Source organism: Tachypleus tridentatus, chromosome 8, assembly GCF_004210375.1.
Source record: "Tachypleus tridentatus isolate NWPU-2018 chromosome 8, ASM421037v1, whole genome shotgun sequence".
Lineage (NCBI taxonomy): Eukaryota > Metazoa > Arthropoda > Merostomata > Xiphosura > Limulidae > Tachypleus > Tachypleus tridentatus.
This window is the reverse complement of record NC_134832.1, coordinates 42,782,587-42,802,394: the sequence shown is the minus strand read 5'-3', so window position 1 is coordinate 42,802,394 and position 19,808 is coordinate 42,782,587. Positions and strand designations below refer to the sequence as shown.

At 33.2% G+C, this 19,808-nt stretch overlaps 1 protein-coding gene across 8 annotated transcripts in view; it reads right to left on the bottom strand.

Annotated features, from left to right (window-relative positions):
• Window positions 1–3,927: 3,927 nt before the first annotated feature.
• The window catches only part of Gint3 (GDI interacting protein 3), a 35,205-nt gene continuing 19,324 nt past the window's right edge, over window positions 3,928–19,808 (bottom strand). For 5 of the 8 annotated variants that reach the window (XM_076448581.1, XM_076448583.1, XM_076448579.1 and 2 more), the window contains 3 exons: window positions 11,525–11,928; window positions 6,610–6,739; window positions 3,928–5,695 (listed from right to left, as the gene is read on the bottom strand). In XM_076448581.1, the coding sequence (XP_076304696.1) occupies window positions 5,438–5,695; window positions 6,610–6,739; window positions 11,525–11,928 (792 nt within the window). In that variant the 3' untranslated portion in view covers window positions 3,928–5,437. The remainder of the gene's footprint in view (window positions 5,696–6,609; window positions 6,740–11,524; window positions 11,929–19,808) is intronic. The other 3 variants (XM_076448586.1, XM_076448585.1, XM_076448584.1) reach the window with 2 other exon arrangements.

Here is a 19,808-nt window from a genome sequence, read left to right as displayed (position 1 = left end):
GTGCTTGAACCTTTGAGTGTTTAATATGACTGCATAGTACATGTGCTACTCCTGGTTGAAAATAGCAGAATTTATATCACATACATCTCAAAATAAACATCCATTACAAGGGATAGTTGTTTTGTAGGCACCTTACGTTCTTTATAACTTATTTAGGATAGTTATACAACAAGTGATACCCTGCTTATTAGATGTTTAATACTATTACTTTAGGTTCTTAATTTGATGAAAGTTGTGTTCAGCAATTCCAACAACTTAATTCTCTACTTATGAAATACACACACAATAGTTTACATCTAAATAATGCATTTTGAACACAAATCTTACTGCTTTTTTGACATTTAGTATACTTTCAAAGTGCTATTTTACATAAATTATTAATAAAACCCACTTAAATTTGAATGTGCACATAAAAATTTGTTTAAATAATGGATTTTCAATAGCTGAATACTGAAATGTGCAATAGTTGTAATAACCCTAACTATACTGAAACATAAATTTTAAAAAATAGACCCTATCACAACACCATTTACAGCTATAACTTAACACTACCTAAAAATGACTATTTTTCAATTTTTAATGTGTTAAATCGTGATTAGAAACTATTGAGAAAAAAAATCATTTTACTGTTTTTTCCTTGTGATAATAAAACAAAGCAATAACTGAGGTATAAAGAAATAGAAACTTTCAAAGTCTTGAAAATAATATATTGTATATATTGAAGTAATTGAGAAGCCTAACCTTACCATTAGATTCCATGTCACCAACTCCAGTTATTCTCAATCTGAGAACCATACTGGGCAAATGTGTTAGGACAAAGTCAAAAATGTATGGCTAGTTTCACAGAACAATGGAAGGAAAATCACTGGTGAAACATTGAAATGTTACTAAGCTTCCCATTTAGTACAACAAAAACTCTGTGGAAGTGCTTGAGTTCAGCAAACAGTTAACATTTTTTGTGTCCCTTTTTTGCTTCAATAAGTGCAGACAGTTTTTAAAGCATAGTTGCAACATATTTAATCAGTTTCCTTTGGAATTTTACTCCAAATGTCTCTATTAGAGACAGTGTTTTTGGAAACAACTTTTGATTTTTCATGTTATTGATTTATCAAATTCCAGATTTGTTTAACTGGGTTGAGATTGGAGTTCTGTGGTGGGCATTGATTATTTGAATGACTCCAGCAGCTTCTTTCTTATCTAAGTAATTTCTGCATAGGTTGAATGAACATTTAGGGTCATATCTTCTTGCTAATAGAATCCATTACTAATATCATGCCAGCCACTGGGTATATCATTATGGTTCACTATCTGATAGTACTTGCTCTGACCCATTATTCCATCTGTTCTGCAAATATCTCTTGTTGTCTTAGCAAGAAAACACTTTCAAACTAACACACTGTCTCCCCCATGCTTCATGGTAGATGCTACACATTGAGGCAAGTATCTTTCACTTTTGGTCCACTGGACATACAACCTGTGCCTTGAAAAAACTATTTCAAACTTGAACTTATCCATCCAAAACACCTTTTTCCAATCATCAAAAGTTTAGTTTTGCACTTTTTAGCAAATTCCAGTCTCTTGACAATAGTTGGATTGAAGTAAAGGTTTTTAACCGATACACCACTAAATATTCCCTTCATGTTGAGTCTTCTTGATACTATAGATCTGGACATTTTTCTGTCATTTGGAACATGGTTCTTGATCTCATGCTTGAGATCAGTGGCAGTATCTCTTCTGTCCCAAAGGCTCCATAAATGAAGAGAATCAATATCAGTATCAATGAGGATAGGTGTTCTGCTTCTTCCTTTCCCTACTTTCAAATTCATCTGTCTCGTTTCTCAAAATCTAGAGCATACTTGACGGTGTCTGGGGAGCATTTTAAGCCTGCAACAATTTATTGGAGAGTTCAATCACCATCATGTGAAGCTTTTATGGAAACTCTGCTCTACTGACAATTCTCTATACTTTTTTAGGCTGTGGCATAACAAAACTTATTTCCTTAAGTATTCTAACCCTGGCTCATTCAGTTGTAAACAAAGATCAGTGAAGCATTACCACAAAGTTGAAATTTACATTCTGTAATGCCATGGAAGAATAAATCCCATGAAATGGAAAAAAATGAGAAAATATTGCCTTGTCTAACACTTTTGCACACTACTGTACATCTTGCCAACAGCCATACAGCATAATTTCCATTGTAAAAGACTCCACTATAGAGGTTTCAGGTCCTAAGCATACTTTTACTCCCTGCCACTTTCCATAACCTATCAAGTAAAGAATGCAGGTGGTTTCCCAGTACCTGTTTCAACAATTAGATTGCACAGAAATCCACAGGCACTGCATGAGGTGGCTTTTTGTTTTTGTATGGGATAGTATGAATACTTGTTGCAATTTTATAGCTGCTTGAGGTAAAAGTTAAATGAACTCAATCCATGTTCTTATGTTATCCAGTGTCACAAGTACAAGGCATATCCACGTTTTAAAAATTCTAAATGCCTAATTTAAATATTTTATGACTTGAGTGATGAATATTTTGTATTGGAAAGGGATCTCTTGTATATCCTTATCAACAGCAATCAATTTTTGTGGCATCACATTACCCGTCATACTGCCAATGTTCACCTTTCGTCCTAGCAAGTTCTCATGCAAATAATGATTTTATGGTATTAATGGACATTTAAACTAAAATATCCTAACTAAATATTAGCCTGCAATTTAAACACTTAGTTCCAAGTTGTTACCCATTTGTTTTTGAATTTCAAGCAAAGCTACATGAGGGCTGTCTGTTCTAGCCATCCCTAACTTAGTAGTGTAAGACTATAGGGAAGGCAGCTAGTCACCACCACCTACCACCAAATCTTGGGCTACTCTTTTACCAAAGAACAGTTAGACTGACCTTCATATTATAACACCCCCACAGTTGAAAGGGTGAGCATGTTTGGTGTGATAGAGATTTGAACCCGTGACCCACAGATTGCAAGTTAGGAACTCTAAATACCTGGCCATGCCAGACCTCCAAGTTGTTATATCAGTTGTAGTTGTCAAATTGCTTCCTGATTTATATATTTAAAATCTATACTGAGCAGCATTAAAAATGCAACAAGTAATAAAACAAGTTGTTTGATACAGGTTAAGCAATAATGGTGCAAACACACCTGGGTTTTAATTATGAGTATTCTTTGAAAACAATTAAGTAGTTCAGATCATTTTAATCAGCATGATCACGTGTCAATATTTAAACCAGTCAAAACTTACCCATACCTTGCTGTTGTACATAATGTGAGTATGGAAATACTTTTGTATGCAGTACACACTGTTCCTTCATCCTATAAAATGCCAGGTTTTAAAAGTTTAATCTCACCACAAAGAAAGATGCCATGGCTGATGCAAGAAAGCAGAGATCAGGAGGTCAGGATGCTGATGACAAGGATGACACCAGTCAGGGTCGCGGCACACTTTGGGTTGAACCTTCATGCACGTCCGCATAGGCAAGGGTGTGTACAAATTGTTTGAATAAGAACAATGTGAATGTTTTGGACTGGCCTCCATATTCACCTGATATGAATCCTATTGAGCATCTCTGGGACATTTGGGATCAGCGCATCTATCATAAGGATTCTGCCCCCAGCTTTCTTGCTGAACTACGTGTAGCACTTCTGGTTGAGTGGGACATCATTCCCCAGAGATAAATTGACAATCTGGTGACAAATATAGCTAGTGGACATTCATGTATTTTGAGTTGCTTTTATGAATAAAGCAACCCTTCAATGTATTTTAATTACCTGTAAATATGAACCCTGCTTTAAAAAATAGTGTATTTACGCTTTTAATTTCAAACAATCACATCAACTTTTGTTATACTAAAAACTATTTTTCAGTAGTAAACACCTACAGTACAAAATATAATTATAGGAAACACACAATAAACACAGGATATTTTAAAGTTTATTTTTTTCTTTTACTGATATAAGAAAAATTCCAGTGTAAGATACCAATTCCAAACAGCATATAAACACGTTAGACTATTTTTTCATTATTTTAAATGTTTCAGACTTATTTGCAACAACTTACTGCAAAATAGCCAAAAATATCACATCAATTATATATGTATGTATAAAAAAGGAGAGATTATGGATATCTTATTTTTTATTAAATACTTATAGCATATCATTTATTTTCAATGTGGAACATTACATGTTACAACTAAATACTATTTTTATCAATACATATTCAAAGCATAATATTCTGTTTATAATTTTGTTACATAAAATTACACAAATTACTTATTAATTACCACATCAAGCAACATAACGTGTTAATTTTTTTTACCTTACACACTCTTTGTTCGGGGGTTAGTTTAATAATTACTTCATGTGTACAATGATATTAATGGACATACTTCAACTGAAAATATCCTGACCAAATGTCAGCATATAAATGTGAACTTTTAGCTCTAAGTTATTACAATTATGTTCAATGAAATATGACACATTATATATAAGGACAGTGGTTTAAGGTCAAAGCAACACTGTTAGTCATCAATAAAATTTAATTTAACCCTCTGCTGCACATTTTAACACATAGCTGAGAAACCTACTCTTCTTGTTTAATTTTGTAACTGACCACTTATACTTGAAGGTAACAGTCTCAGTAATTTAAGTAATTATTTCTGAAATTCAATAATGCCAGTTCTAAGTAACATTCCCATTTACAACATACCAAAATATAATTCATAAAAAAAGTTTTTGCACAATATAGGCCTATTTAATATATAAATTGAAAGAAAAATATATTTCAATGTATTTTCATAATGTGTATAATAGAGGGTTAAAAAGCTAATTTTAAAACAAAGTTCAATTTCCTACAATTTAAAAGACAGTCTCACCACCCTTAATGCTTATTTTAAACAAATGAAGTTTAATATCAAGAAATCTACCTTTTATTTTTACAAATGATTCATATACTAAGCTAAAATGATAATGAAACATCTAAGTAGCCACCTGGTTTATATAAGCAGCCCATTTATCCATATTCTCACAGAAGCAAAAATGTTTATTTTTCACACTGTTTCCATAAAACTCAAAACAGTCTTACCACGACCGAATCTGCCACACCAGTTCTGACAGTGAGCAAAATTAAAGAGAAAATTGCTTAGATGGTTGTAATGCTTATTGTATTTCTTGTAAGACTATATAGTGTTTCCACAAAATCACAAGTTACTTTAATGTTTCATTATGTATTACATGAATAAATGTCTTTAAGTTTAAAGTGTTGAGGTAACCTGAATGTAAACTCTCACATATTAATACAACTTAATTGATAAATAACCTAACAATAGAAGACTTAAAATGGTAATAAGCTATGATCCAAAACAGTTTACTGTTGTACTCAGAAATCTGTATGTAGATATTTTTAGAGTAAGATAATGTTTTGAAAGTTAAATGGACTGCAACAAAGCCATTATTTCTGGCTTTAGAAAAGAGTCTTCTTGAATTTGTTTTCCTTCCAATTTTTCCACAAACCTTAAGTGTAGAATGACAGCAGGAACAAGGTGCAAATCTAGCAGTCGTTCTTCATCTTTGATAAGTTTTTGTCCTCCTGGAGACAGTAGCTCAAATTCCTTTGATGGATCATTCAAATTCTCTATGATAAAATACTTTACATCACGAAGGCATTCCTTAACAGAAAATGTTCCCTGTGAGCAAATCAACAAGAATTAAATAGAATAGTTAATGTATGCATAATTATTATTTAATAAAAAGTAGCTTTAATGGATTTATAAGCATTCCACCAAAAGCCAAACAAATAGGAAAGCAGTCATTTAAGCAGCAGTATATTTTATCCCCACCTAAATAAATGAAATTTTTTTATTTAAAAACAAAACAAAACAGTAGTACAAAACATAAATACTGCTGTCACAAAAAAACATTTCATAATATTTTAAAAGTTCCTTCTTCAGTAGTGTTGATTTCATAAATATACAAACACATGACCTACAAGGTACTACTGTTAAATAAAGCAAAATAAAAATTAAGATTGCACCATATGAACATGGTTACTATACAATGCACTAAACCACATAAAACAACTGCTAAACAAACTATGACTACCTTTTTATTTTTGTGCTAATGAACAAATTAAAATTTTTTTTTCTTCTTTTAGTAGTTTGAAGTAAAACCATTGCCCTTTCACAAAACTTCTTTAACTTATTATAAATATATGGCCTCTACTTCTTGTTTAAAGTATATATTCAGTTGTCCACATATAAAATAAATATTTAAAGTTTAAGTTTCATTGCAAATCACAATTACAATGGTACTGGATGGTGTCTTAGATTAACTACAACTCTTACCACAAAAACCCTCCAAGTGTCAGGCCTACTTAATTTTTAGTTATAACACAATTCTCAATTATGAAAGCAATGTGTATACATCCTATTTAAACACAGGTTGGACAGAAAGTTCTAATACTGAAAGGCACATCAGAAGAAAACAACCAAAAAAACAGAATATTCGATTATCTGATGTTAGAAAGGGGCTTAACTATTTTCAGAAAAATAAAAATTTTCAAGCACATTAAATAAAAATATTTACCAAGATAGAATCATACCTGAAGCAATATTCCATCTGGAAAACGAATCCTAATCAAAGTGAATTTGTACCTTCGCGATTCTTTCACCTCATCCCTTTCTTTCATAGCTCGAGTTCTTAGTTGTTGATTGAGCTCAACTTGTCGTTCTCTGCATTATAGAATTAAAAGTGAATACACAACCTTTTTAAGATCAGTAGAACAATACAAACTATATCAAGACCATAAAACACAAATAAAATTCATTCCAAAATGTTTGTTATCAAATAGCATTGTAATCAGTGATGTCGAGAGAAAACCCATTTGTAGAAAAATATATATGTAAATACGGCTCGTTTGGGTTCAGAAAATGTTTTACGTAGAGGAGTGAACAACGTTTTGACCTTCATCGGTCATCGTCAGGTTCACAAAGAAAGAGAGAGGTAACTGACCATAAGCTGACCACATATTTGAAAGGGGTTGTGTAATTGAATGTCAGAATGTAGAGGGCGGGCTTAGATGTTTGAACATGTAATTTTATATTATTTATTTTGTTATTATTATTTATTACATTATTATTATTATTTTTTCAATATAGATATAAAAGTGTTCCTTTGTATTGGTTTATTTTGGGCTTAAGTTGTTGTATAAGTAAGGCTTCTTTAAATTTGCATTTGTTTATGTTTGTTTCTTTATTTAGTATTTAAGTGTTTTATATGGTTATGTTGTTTATTTGACTTGCAGTGTTCGAAAACGTGTGAAGGTGACTTTTTATGTTCTTTAAATCTGGTTTCCATTTTTCTACTTGTTTCTCCAATATAGAAGTTGTGGCAGTTATCACATTGTATTTTATAAATAATGTTGGTGTGGTGTTTGTCAGTGTAGTTTTTACATAGTATAGACCTCAGTTTTGTGCCGGGTTTTTGAATAAATTTGGTATTAACTGGAATGTCATATTTTGTTACTAGTTTTTTGCCAAATGTTGGTTATTTTTCTGCTGATGTTAGGAATATATGGTATGCAGCAGTATATGGTATATTTACTTTTGTTGGTTGATTTTGCTTTCTGTCTAGGTGTGTGCGTATAATGTTTTCTACGGTTTGTGGAGGAAACTTATTGATGTTGATGAAGTATTGATTTATTTTGTCTAATTCATCGTTAATTTTATCTGTTGAGCATAGTTTTATGGCTGTGTTTATTTGGTTTCTTAGTATGTTGAATGTTTGTTTTTAAAAATTTATATGCAAAAACGGCTCGTTTGGGTTGAGAAAATATTTTACATAGAAGAGCAAACAACGTTTCGAACTTCTATGTAAAATATTTTCTCAACCCAAACGAGCCGTTTTTGCATATAAATTTCTCAACAAGTGGGTTTCTCGACATCACTGAATGTTTGTTTTGTTTCATGTGCTGAGTCCCAAGGAATGTATAGTCCAGTATGGGTGATTTTTTGGTGGATTTCTGTTTTAAATTGTGTACTGGTTCTTGTAATTTTGAGGTTAAGAAATGATATTTGATTGCTTCCTTCTTGTTCACATGTGAAGTTGATGTTGGGATGTATAACATTAATGTGATTGAAAAAATTAAGTGTGTGTTCTGTAGATGTGAATCCCGCAATTGTGTTGTCTACATATCTGTACCAGTATAATGGTGGATGTAATGCTGTGTTAATTGCTTGTGTTTCAACTTGTGTCATAAAAATATTGGCTAGAACTGGTGATATTTGGTTGCCCATGCTTAGGCCATTTGTTTGTATATAGTTATGGTTGTTGAACATGAAGTTTCTCTTCATCATGGTGAATTCCATGAGGGTTGCTAATTGGTTGCTGGGAAAGTCTTTAGATGGGTTAGGGTCTTGGATATAGAGTTCTCAGGCTATCTTGCAGGCTTCAGTGGTTGGAATTTCTGTAAAGAGGGATATAACTTCAAAACAGGCCATTAAGACTTTATGATTAAGTTGATTAAGATTATACTTGAAATTAAAAGTCTTTGATGAATGAGCTGGCTAATGTTACATATTTGGAGAATGCCCATGCTATGTATTTACCAAGATTGTAATTAAACGATTCATATGTGGACATTACTGGTCGTAATGGACAATCTGGTTTATGAGGTTTGGGGATGCTGTATATTTGTGGTGTGCGTGAGTCAATTTTGCGTAGGTAGGAATAAAGTGTTTGTGAAATTGTGTTGGCTTTTTTCATTTTTAGTAGTATTTTGTTTAGTTGCATTTCATGTCTTTGTTAGATTTGTGTGTATTGGTTTAAATTTGTTAGTGTCTGATAGGATGTTCTTCGTTTTTTGGATGTATTCATTCGTATTCATTATGACTATAGCATTTCCTTTATCCGCTTTTAGAATTTTAATGTTTTTGTCTTGGTTTCGGTTTTTAATGGAATTAATGTCTCTTTTTGTAAGATTATTTTTTAACTTTCTGTTTTGTGAAATTATGTTGATGGTTTTGTGAGAAAATTCTTTGAAAAAATTGTTTAAGATGTTGTTTTTAGGTGTTTCTGGAAAATATAAATTTTTAATTTTACCTGGGAAGTTTAGCTGTTGGATGTCAATAAAATTGTCTCAGTTGTCTTCTTTCTGTTGGTTGTTTTCTTGTTTTTGTTTTCTGTGTATCACAAGTCTCCTGGCTAGATCTTCTAAACATCTTTTTTATTTCTAAGGTTGGAATGTACCTAGGTGCTATTGCGAAGTTGAGTCCTTTGTTAAGTAGCTGTATCTTGTCTGTGTTTAATTGTCGGTCGGTTTGTTTGTTTGTTTGTTTTGGAATTTCGCACAAAGCTACTCGAGGGCTATCTGTGCTAGCCGTCCCTAATTTTGCAGTGTAAGACTAGAGGGAAGGCAGCTAGTCATCACCACCCACCGCCAACTCTTGGGCTACTCTTTTACCAACGAATAGTGGGATTGACCGTCACATTATACTCCCCCACGGCTGTGAGGAGGAGCATGTTTAACGCGACGCGGGCTCGAACCCGCGACCCTCGGACTACAAGTCGCACACCTTACGCTCTCGGCCATGCCAGGCCCTTGTCGGTCGGATCTGTTAATTATGAAGTTAGTCAATGGTTTGTCATGTTGATGCCTTTTTCGTTGTTTGCTTCTTAGTTTTTCTAGTTTTTTTTTGTTGTGGCAGATCTTTTTTCTCTGTCATTCTTAGTGTTGATTTGGTTTATGTTTTGTTGTATAAGTCCATAAATCTCTGGTTTGATGCAGCATGCCAGCTGATGGTCTAGGTTCATTTTTTGTTTTTGTAAGTCATGTAGTTCTTTGTATTTCATGTTCAACATGGCTTTAAGTAGTTTTTTTTCTGTAAGTTTTGGATAATGTTTGTGTATGTATTAATTTTTTGATAGTTTTACCTTTACAAAATTAGGAATTAGTTGTTCTTTTCTACATTGTTGAATGAAGTAGATGTCATTTCTTCTATTTATTATTCTTTGGTTTACATTTCTTAGTTTCTTAACGATCGTATGAGCCTATACTGTTAATAGTGTTGTAAGGTATGCTAATTCAGACATAATGGTAACAGGTAAGTACAAAAAACAAACAAATAAAAAAACCACAAAGACTTACACTTCTCGTACAATCGCCATGATGAAATAATAATCAGTGATGTCGAGAAAACCCACTTGTAGAGAAATACATATGTAAAAACGACTTGTTTGGGTTCAGAAAATTTTTTTATGTAGAAGAGTGAACAATGTTTTGACCTTCACCGGTCATCGTCAGGTTCACAAAGAAAGAGAGAGGTAACTGACCAGAAGCTGACCACATGTTTGAAAGGGGTTGTGTAACTGAGTGTTGGAATGTAGAGGGCCGGCTTAGATGTTTGAATATATAATTTTACATTATTTATTTTGTTATAGCATTGTGTTAAAAGAAAAATTTTACTTTTATGGGAAGTTTAGGGTAATAAATTTGACATTTTGATAGTGTTGAAGAATTATACCTTCTTTTGTGTTTTACAATCATTTTTAAAATGTGTCTGAATTATTCCAACTTAGAGAAATTATTTTTGATCGTGCATAAGACATTTTTAAAAATTTTTAGACGATGTAGCATAAGTCTAAAAAAAAAAAATTGTTTACAGCTATAGTTTCTACTTCAAGTCAAAAGTTTAAGTATGAATTTGACTAAACTAATTCAAAAAAGTACACATCACATTCCATACTCAAGTGCTGCTATGAGAAAACCACACTATGTACATTTGAAGTCATATCAAAAGAATATTAGAACAATCACAACTATGGTTATTTGAATGGTCTTCAAAGTACAACAAATATAATCTTCTTCTCCATACAGTAATACAGTTACTACAACAGATGTTCCTATATCCTCTTTTTCACCATTCTAAAAGTTCCCTAAATACTTTGTACTTCAAGTCCCTACATAATCTGTATCAGGCATGTAGGCTGAAAAACAAGTTACTCATTTGTTTGCAGTTTATACCACTGAAAAACACAAAAAAATTAATAAGTGTAATCATGAAACTATTAAAAATATCAAATTCCTTCAGGCATAACTCTTAAATCAAAATTATAAAATAACTTCTATACAACAAAATATCCTTTTCCACTGTTCTTCAGGAAAAATGCACTACTAGAAACAAATTTCACAATACACTGTATTCATAAACAGATTATTTTTATGATCTTATTGAATAATATTTAGAATATATTAGTTATATAATGCTTCATAATGTGTTATATATGAAAAACAATTGAGGTTTTTCTTTTCCATACAGGTCAGAAAACCTCACTTTTTAACTTTTAATATATGTACTACAAATAAGTCGACTTTATATTACAGAAACATGATGTAATGTACTTAACTTTCTGGTCTTTTGAAACTGCATTTCAATACTAAAAATTCACACTTTATGCTTAAGCAGAAGAAAATAAGTTATTTTACATTTGAATCCATCCAACAAATTGCCCACAATTACCTGAGTTCTTGCTCTCTCTTTATTTCATCTTTTGAGAGACTGAAAAAATCTTCTGGAAGGTTCACCACTGCTGCTGCTTGTGACGGCATTAACACTCGAAGCCCTCGATCCAACTCTGGTACGACAGCTTCAGATGTCTGGAGAGCATCTTTAAGCATTCTGAGTGTTTCTAAATCTCCTAATTTGTCTTTCTGGAACACAAGAAAATCTTCTTCACCATCACCATGTGGTAGTTTCTGTTGTTCAAATCCACATGCCTTTAAAAATTCCATAGCTCCCTCAAGGCCTGCAATCCTTTCCTGAAACACTTTGTTACTTAAACGAATCTTCTGATATTTTTCTTCTGTTGGGTTTTCAATTATGTTTGTAAGATACTTGGACAATGTTTCTATTCCAAGACTTATCTAAAAGAATTAAACACACCAAAGAATAAAATTATAATTTCAGAAACTCCATTTATACAAACTTAACACATTTTTGTAAGATTTCTTTCTTCATGTTTGAGAATATTTCCTCCAATTCAAATAATTATTTTAAGTTTTAATTAGTATCTTTATAAAGTAATGAAAATACTCCACAACTTTTTCCATATGAATAAAAAAGAAGTTTTTAAATCAAACAGTATGATGAAACCCCTCAAATTAAAAAACAATTGTTTAGCAAATTAACCCCTTAGCTGCAGAATGTGTCATATGATGCAATTGTAAATTGACAAGCAATTATGGAACACACAACGTGATGCCCTTTTAATTTTTTTGAGAAACAGCCTGTGGAATGTACCCAATTGATTATTAAATTTTGATTGGTTGATAATTTAATTTCACTGATATGATTAACTCACTCATTAGCTCAAAGCATGCTGAATTATTTTTTTAAAAAATTATATGCAATTTTCATTTATATATAGTAAAATATTATGTAATACAAATTAAATAAATAAAAATTAAAAAAATATAAAATTCTGGGAGAAAATTCCACACTGCTCTGTCATTTCAATCTGAAAAAACTCTGCAGCGAAAGAATTAAACATACTTAGAATTACAAAATAAAGCAAAGTATTTATTGACATAAAATTATTGAAAATAAGTGAACTCACATTATATTTGAAACAAATACTCAAAATTAAAATATGCACAGCTTAAAAAATACTGTTTTAGAAATGCTTAAGGAATTTGAAATACTACATACACCTAGATACATATTTTTATAGCCTGAAGAATGAAATTTAACATACTTTACTACCATTTGGTGAAGTATGCAACTGTGTTTTGGCACACATACAAATAATACAAATTACAGGGAGCTGTAGATATCAATTTGTCAGATGTAAAAATCTGTTTAATGTAGGTAGTATTATTGATTATTTATTGATTACACCCTTGTGAAAATTAATTGAAACAATATGGATAATTACGATTTTTTTCAATTTTTTGTGTTTCACTTCTGAGAATCCAAAAATTACTCACAAATTAATACATGATATGACTGCCTTTATTTTTCAGAAGATCATAAATCCACTTTGGCATCGAGTCCACGAGTTGACTGCAATCTTTACTAATTTTTGGATCTCGGTATCACACCTCAATTATGACCTCAATTAGCTTATCTTTCGTAGTACAGTCTCTTCCCCGAAGTCTTTCTTTACAAATCACCCAAAGATTTTCAATAGGATTTAAGTCTGGAGAGTTTCCAGGCAAGTCCAGCACCTTTATTCCCGTTGTAGTCATAAAATTCTTCTCAAGTTTCGATGTGTGGCACAGAGCCAGATCTTGCTGAAAAATGCCAGATCCATCTGGAAATCTATTTTTCAATTCTGGAATGACTCTTCTCTGCAAAACTTCAATGTACTGTGGTCCTCGCATCATACCTTTTATGAGATGTAAGCCTCTGACGTCATAGTAGCTGAAAAACCCCCAAAACATCTTCAACGGATGTTTTACGAACTGATTGACGCGAGATTCTTGAAGTTTCTCACCTAGAGATCTGCAAACATGCAGACTTCTTTGACCCTGTACAAAGAAATGAGTCTCGTCACTAAATAACACCTTCCTCCATTGTTCTTGCATTTTAGACCCCATTTATACAGTTTTTCTTCACTGAGTTGGTAAGAAGTTTTTTAACTGGTCTCCTTGCCCTTCTAACGCAATTTCAAATGACGTAATATTCCTCAAAATTTCGTCACATATCCCAAAAATAGATTGACCGTACTGCAAAACACAGCTAATGATGCTGTCTGTGTGAAAAAATGACTATTAAAGGAAATCAGCGGGTCCAGCAAGCCTGCACAGGCCACCATGCTGAAAATATTGTAAAATGACCATTTGTTTCTTTAATTTGCACAAGGGTGTATGTGTTTGTAATTTGTCTATGTTGAGGCTATTGAACATTGTTTTTACAATTCATTGATGTAGAGGCTATGGAGATTCTTAGAAGGCATAAGTGAAAGATGTATAAATAACTGTGACCAGATAAATAGAAAGACAGCACAAGTAAAGCCACGTGAAAAAGATTTTAGAGAAAAGTTAAAAAATGTAATGTTTATCATCGTGGGATTGAATGGCCTAATGGTCGACTTAGTTAAATCAACAGTTTGAAAGCAATAAAAATAATAATTTGTCTTGTTAAAGGGTGTTCTAAATTAACTGAACCCACCTACATGAACTTTGACAAAAGACAAAGAGTTTTAAGAAGTACAGAGAGCAGATAATTATTGAAAGTTCAGAATACAACTGTGATAATTCAAGAATTACCTAAAATAAATACTTCATAACTATACTTTTACACTAGCTAATGACAGACTTAAGTGAATTGCAAAACAACTGCTTCAACAAGTTTTCTTATGAAATAAGCCAAATGAATTTGAGGATGTGTTGCAAAATATTAGTTGTGAAATGTTAACAAAAGATAAATGTTAAAAACAACTGTCAAGAACAAGTTGCATTATATTAAACATCGTCTGCATATCAGTAAGAAGTCAGAGGATTCTCACACAAGGCAATTCTAATAAGATGGTTGTGTAAGTAAACAAATGTGTTAATGGGTGCAAGAGTATCTGAAAAGAACCAACAAATTAGCAACAAATGTCAGCTAGTAGAGAAAGTGTTCATATAAGATGGACTAAACAGGATAAGACATTGCATACAATGGTAATTTTTCCCGTATTCTTTTATGTTATTTAATATCCATTCCTGGGTCACTAGACACCAATCACTAGAAAGAGACAAATTCATTCTATCTGCTGGTCCAATTATCTCAAACTCTACACCCATCAGTTTGGATTAAGCTGCAACACCATATAAAAATTGGTGTGTCTGGACCATAAGTGGTGAGTTGTCCCCAACATCAGCATCCCACTCTTGAGATTTCATTAGAGGGTTCCAGGTTTTCCAATTCTTTTACCCAAAGTTTGACATACACAGACAAAAAATAGTAGTTCACTCATACATGCAAAACTTGCACTACCTTAACTCCATGCAAGTTGTGATTCCTGCTCTCCTTTCACTGATCATATTGCCAGATGGTAATAGGTTATACAATGCCAAAGTCATCAAAATGATATACTTAATATTGATAGGGTTAGAATCATTATGGAACTAATACAAGTTATTGAAAGTGTAATCTTTTATGTAATTGATATTTTTTTATTCATTATAAGCCTTCAAATATTATGTTAACAAGTGTTAATAATGTGTGTATCTTTTAGTGTATAACTGAATTTGGCATAAGTTATTTCTTGCTTTACTTGTTAATTTCAAGTTAGCAGACTTGTGTACCCACTCACACTGCATAAATAAATTTAAGGTGATTGGTGTCTTCTTGTCTCAAATGCCTCTCTCCCATTCCCACAGCAGAGCAGCCTGTTACACTCATGCAATAGTGTAAGTGAATTATACATTGAATACTATCATGATAGAAATAGAGAAAAATAGTTTGGCTTGTCAACTGAATTCTAAAGCTGCTGAATTAGCTTTAATTGAACTTTTAATAAAAAGAACTGTATAGTGTTTAAAGTGCAATTTTGATTTATACATACTTAACTTGTTTTACATATGAATGTGTGTGTGCGTGCGTGTGTCAAAAAAGTGAAGTGCATGGTATTTGTTTATAATCTAATTTATTGTTAAGTCAAAGACACCTACTGTAGAATAATCCTGAGCCCAACACATCCATATATTTACATTAATATATATACTACTAAAAAGTAATTTCTGATAAACCCACTGAAAACAATGTGCTACTGCCTTCATATGAGAAGTTGATAATATCGTGCAAGACATGCTCTATAGGTCATACTTGGTACAACTCATTTCAAGTCCTATTTTAAAGCCTTGAAAAATGGTTGCAAAATAGGCTCAAAAGTTTTCTATGCAGTTAATATATATTAAAGGAACATCAAGATACTTTTGGCATGGTAACATTATACTTTCAATGTGCTTGATAGATTGATTTTTATTGAAACTATACAATTTCAGTCATAACTGCATGTTCAAATTTACTGTAATCTGTCAAGATATAATTGCAGATAAGGTTTTGTAACCTAATGTTTAACCCATTGAAGTAAATATAATTTGTTTTTTTACTTTACATAGAGTTACAAATAAGCAAATAGTTTTGTTGCCATAAACTTAATAATAGTTTACAAAACCTTAGAGAAAGATTGTAATTAAATGTACTTCAAAATATTCATTTCACTAATTCAAGGAATATGCAAATAAACACAAATATACTAAATAATGACAATACAAAGATTAACTAAAGAAAGTTGTATATTTAAAAGTCTGGTCTATTTCACCAGTGCACTGTGCAATGTAATAATGACTGAAATGTGTAAACAATGTGGATTAAAGCATTTTTAGTTTGTTTATCATCATATATTTTTGACATTACATTGGAGTATAAAAAATATACCAAATTACTAGTTGAAACAGGTTGCAATAAAAAATGTATACATGTCAAAATGCTCACTTATATTAATCTACCACAAAACAACTTTTTAAAAATGATTTTCTAGAAGACTGCATGCTTTTTTGTATGTGACATTATCCTATTTATCAATAATATACTGAAAAGAACAAATGAAAACAAGTATCCAATGGTGCACTTGAAATTAATGTATCTCATTCAAGTATAAATTTTGATCATGCATTACCATTCTAATTTTAGGGGACCAAGAAAAGTATCACTGCACTTATACGACAGATAAAACACAAACACACCCGCAAACACGTATATTAGCACAATTATAGGATATTAAAATCTCACTGGTTTGTGAAACTAGTTCATTATTGCATCTTTGTGTGTGTGTGTGTGTGTGTGTGTGTGTGTGTGTGTGTGTGTGTGTGTGTGTCCATGATGGTAAGAAAACCCACTTATAGAGAAAATTATTATGTAAAAAATGGCTGGTGCTGGTACAGAAAGCACCATGTAGAGCAGTGGTTCTTAACCTGGGTTCAATCAAAACCCAGGGGTTCGGTGGGTCAATCTCAGGGGTTTGGCAGAGGTCAAGACACACATACTGTGTGTGTGTGTGTGTGTGTGTCCGTTCTGTCCACCCCACTCGTATGATTCGTGACGTGGTGCTCCACTTGGCCATCATTGGCTGCGGCTGATCACGTCACATCCCTTGGCCTTAATATCTGTGTTGCAGGGAACTTCGAGCACTTGGAAGTCGATTTGTGACTGTAGTAATCGTGTGCCATTTGTGATTTTTTTCCTAATCTTTCAATCCCTTCATACTAACTATGTCGAGCAAAAACAGAAAGTGGTCGGACGAATACATACAACATGGATTCATGTGTATAACGAAACATGATGGCAGTCAGCGTCCTCAATGCATGATTTGCAATGCCAAGTTGAGCAAATCTAGTCTAGCACCGGCAAAACTAAGAGAACACTCCCTAAAGCTGCATGGAGATAAGAAATACAAGAACTCAATGCTTGCTGAATTCAAGGTAAAGAGAGCCAGGTTTGATGAAAAGGCTACTTTGCCTGTTTTTGGCTTTGTACCCATCAACAAACCGATCCTTACAGCATTGTACAAAGTTGCATACTTGATCGCAAAGTAGGGCAAACCACACACCATTGGTGAAGCATTCGTTAAACCAGCTCCATTGAAGATAGCGAATATCATGCTGAGAAAAGCTGCTGAAAATAAGTTATCCCAAATTCCATCAGCAGCAGAATAGATGGCATGAGTGATGACATCTTGGCTCAAGTAGTTGCAGATCTGATTTCAAGCCCAGCAAAATTCAGCCTTCAACTGGACGAGATCCCTGACATTTCCAATCTAAGCCAGCTTGTTGTATTCGTGCGCTATCTGAAGAATGATGAGATAAAAGAAGATTTTTTATTTTGTAAGCCTCTTACAACAACAACTAAGGCAGCCAACGTGAAGAAACTTGTAGATGACTTCTTCAGAGACAACGATTTTTCGTGGGATATGGTTTCTGCAGTTTGTTCGGATGGAGCTCAGTCGTGCTGAGACAAAACTCTGGTTTTGGTGCACTTGTGAAAGCCGATGCACCACACATCATTGTAACGCACTGTGTTCTGCATAGGCATGTGCTGGCAACAAAAACCTTGCCTTCAAAACTGGCAGAAGTATTAAAAATTGTAGTGGAATGTGTGAACTTTGTGCAAAATAGTGCCCTGAAGCACCACATCTTCAAAGAGCTGTGTAATAAAATGGGCTCTGAATTCGATGTATTTCTGTACCATTCTAAAGTTCGGTGGTTATTCCAGGGAAAGGTGCTGAATCGTGTTTTTGCCATGCGCGTGGAATTAGCCCTGTTTTTGTGAGAGCACCAACCTGAAGGCTTTTCGAAAAAAGCTACCGTTATGGTTTGTTTGTTTGTTTTATGAATTTCGCACAAAGCTACTCGAGGACTATCTGTGCTAGCCGTCCCTAATTTAGCAGTGTAAGACTAGAGAGAAGGCAGCTAGTCATCACCACCTACCGCCAACTCTTGGGCTACTCTTTTACCAACAAATAGTGGGATTGACTGTCACATTATAACGCCCCCAAGGCTGAAAGGGCGAGCATGCTTGGCGCGACGGGGATGCAAACCCACGACCCTCAGATTACGAGTCGCACGCTTTAACATGCTTGACTATGCCGGGCCCTACCGTTATGGAAACGACGAACAGAAAATGATAACTTTGCAAACTTTCCTCTGCTGGGCGACTGTGTAAGTAAGATCAAAGATGTGTCTGAAATCAGAGACATTTCTGTACCTAGGGAACTGAAGCAAGCAATTGCTATGCACTTAGATGAGCTTGCAAAGTCTCTCGAGGGATACTTCCCCACCAGAGTGATATCCAGCATGGGTGAGACAGCCGTTCATGTTTAGTGTTGCGACAGCAGATGTCAATGATGAATACCTCGATGAAATCATTGAACTTTTGCAGAGCCAGATTCAACAGCAACTTTTCAGAACAACAATGCTCTCAATGTTTTGGTGTCACCAAATTGTAGCATACCCTATTATTGCTAAGAAAGCCCTTGAGATACTCATACTTTTTGTTACAACATATTTCTGCAAGCAATCCTCTTCAAGGATGGTAGACAAAAATGAAGAAAAGGAACAGACTTTGTTGCAAAAATATGAGAGTGGCACTTGCCAAGGTGAAGCTGCACATTACTGAACTTGTCTCTGAAAGGCAACAGCAAAAGTCACATTGATTTGCAGTAAATATTAATTGAGTTATGTTTTTGTTCTTGTGTGAAATTCATGTTTTGTTGGTTTTGTTCTTTGAACACAGTGATATTGTGTGCAACTGATGCATGGTTCATTTTATGCACTAATAAAATATCTACTTATGTTTTGAATTTGAAAAAAATCATATTTTTCCAATTACAAAGAGTTCAGTGAATGCAAGTACAAAACTTCTGGGGTTCAGTACCTCCAACAAGGTTAAGAACCACTGATGTAGAGGTTGGTTGATTGGTCGATTTAGTGTTTTATGGCACAAAGCAGTGAAGCAATCTGTGCCAAACATCTGGTAAAAGGTTAAAAGTAAATTCAGTAAAATTCATAAAAGGAAAACAAAACAAAGTTTAAAAAAAACACAAATAGCATAAAACTAATGTTTACATCTAGTCTACAACATCAAGAGAAAAATTACAATAATTCAAGTTGTAAAGGACTTTCTGTAGCATAACTGTAATAATCGTAAATCACCAGGAAGACTAACAGGTAAGTACAAAAACCACCATCAGTCACCTGAAGTTGGCGTTTTCAGTCCTGGTTCAGAGTTATTTGAGATTATGGCCATTTTTAAAAAG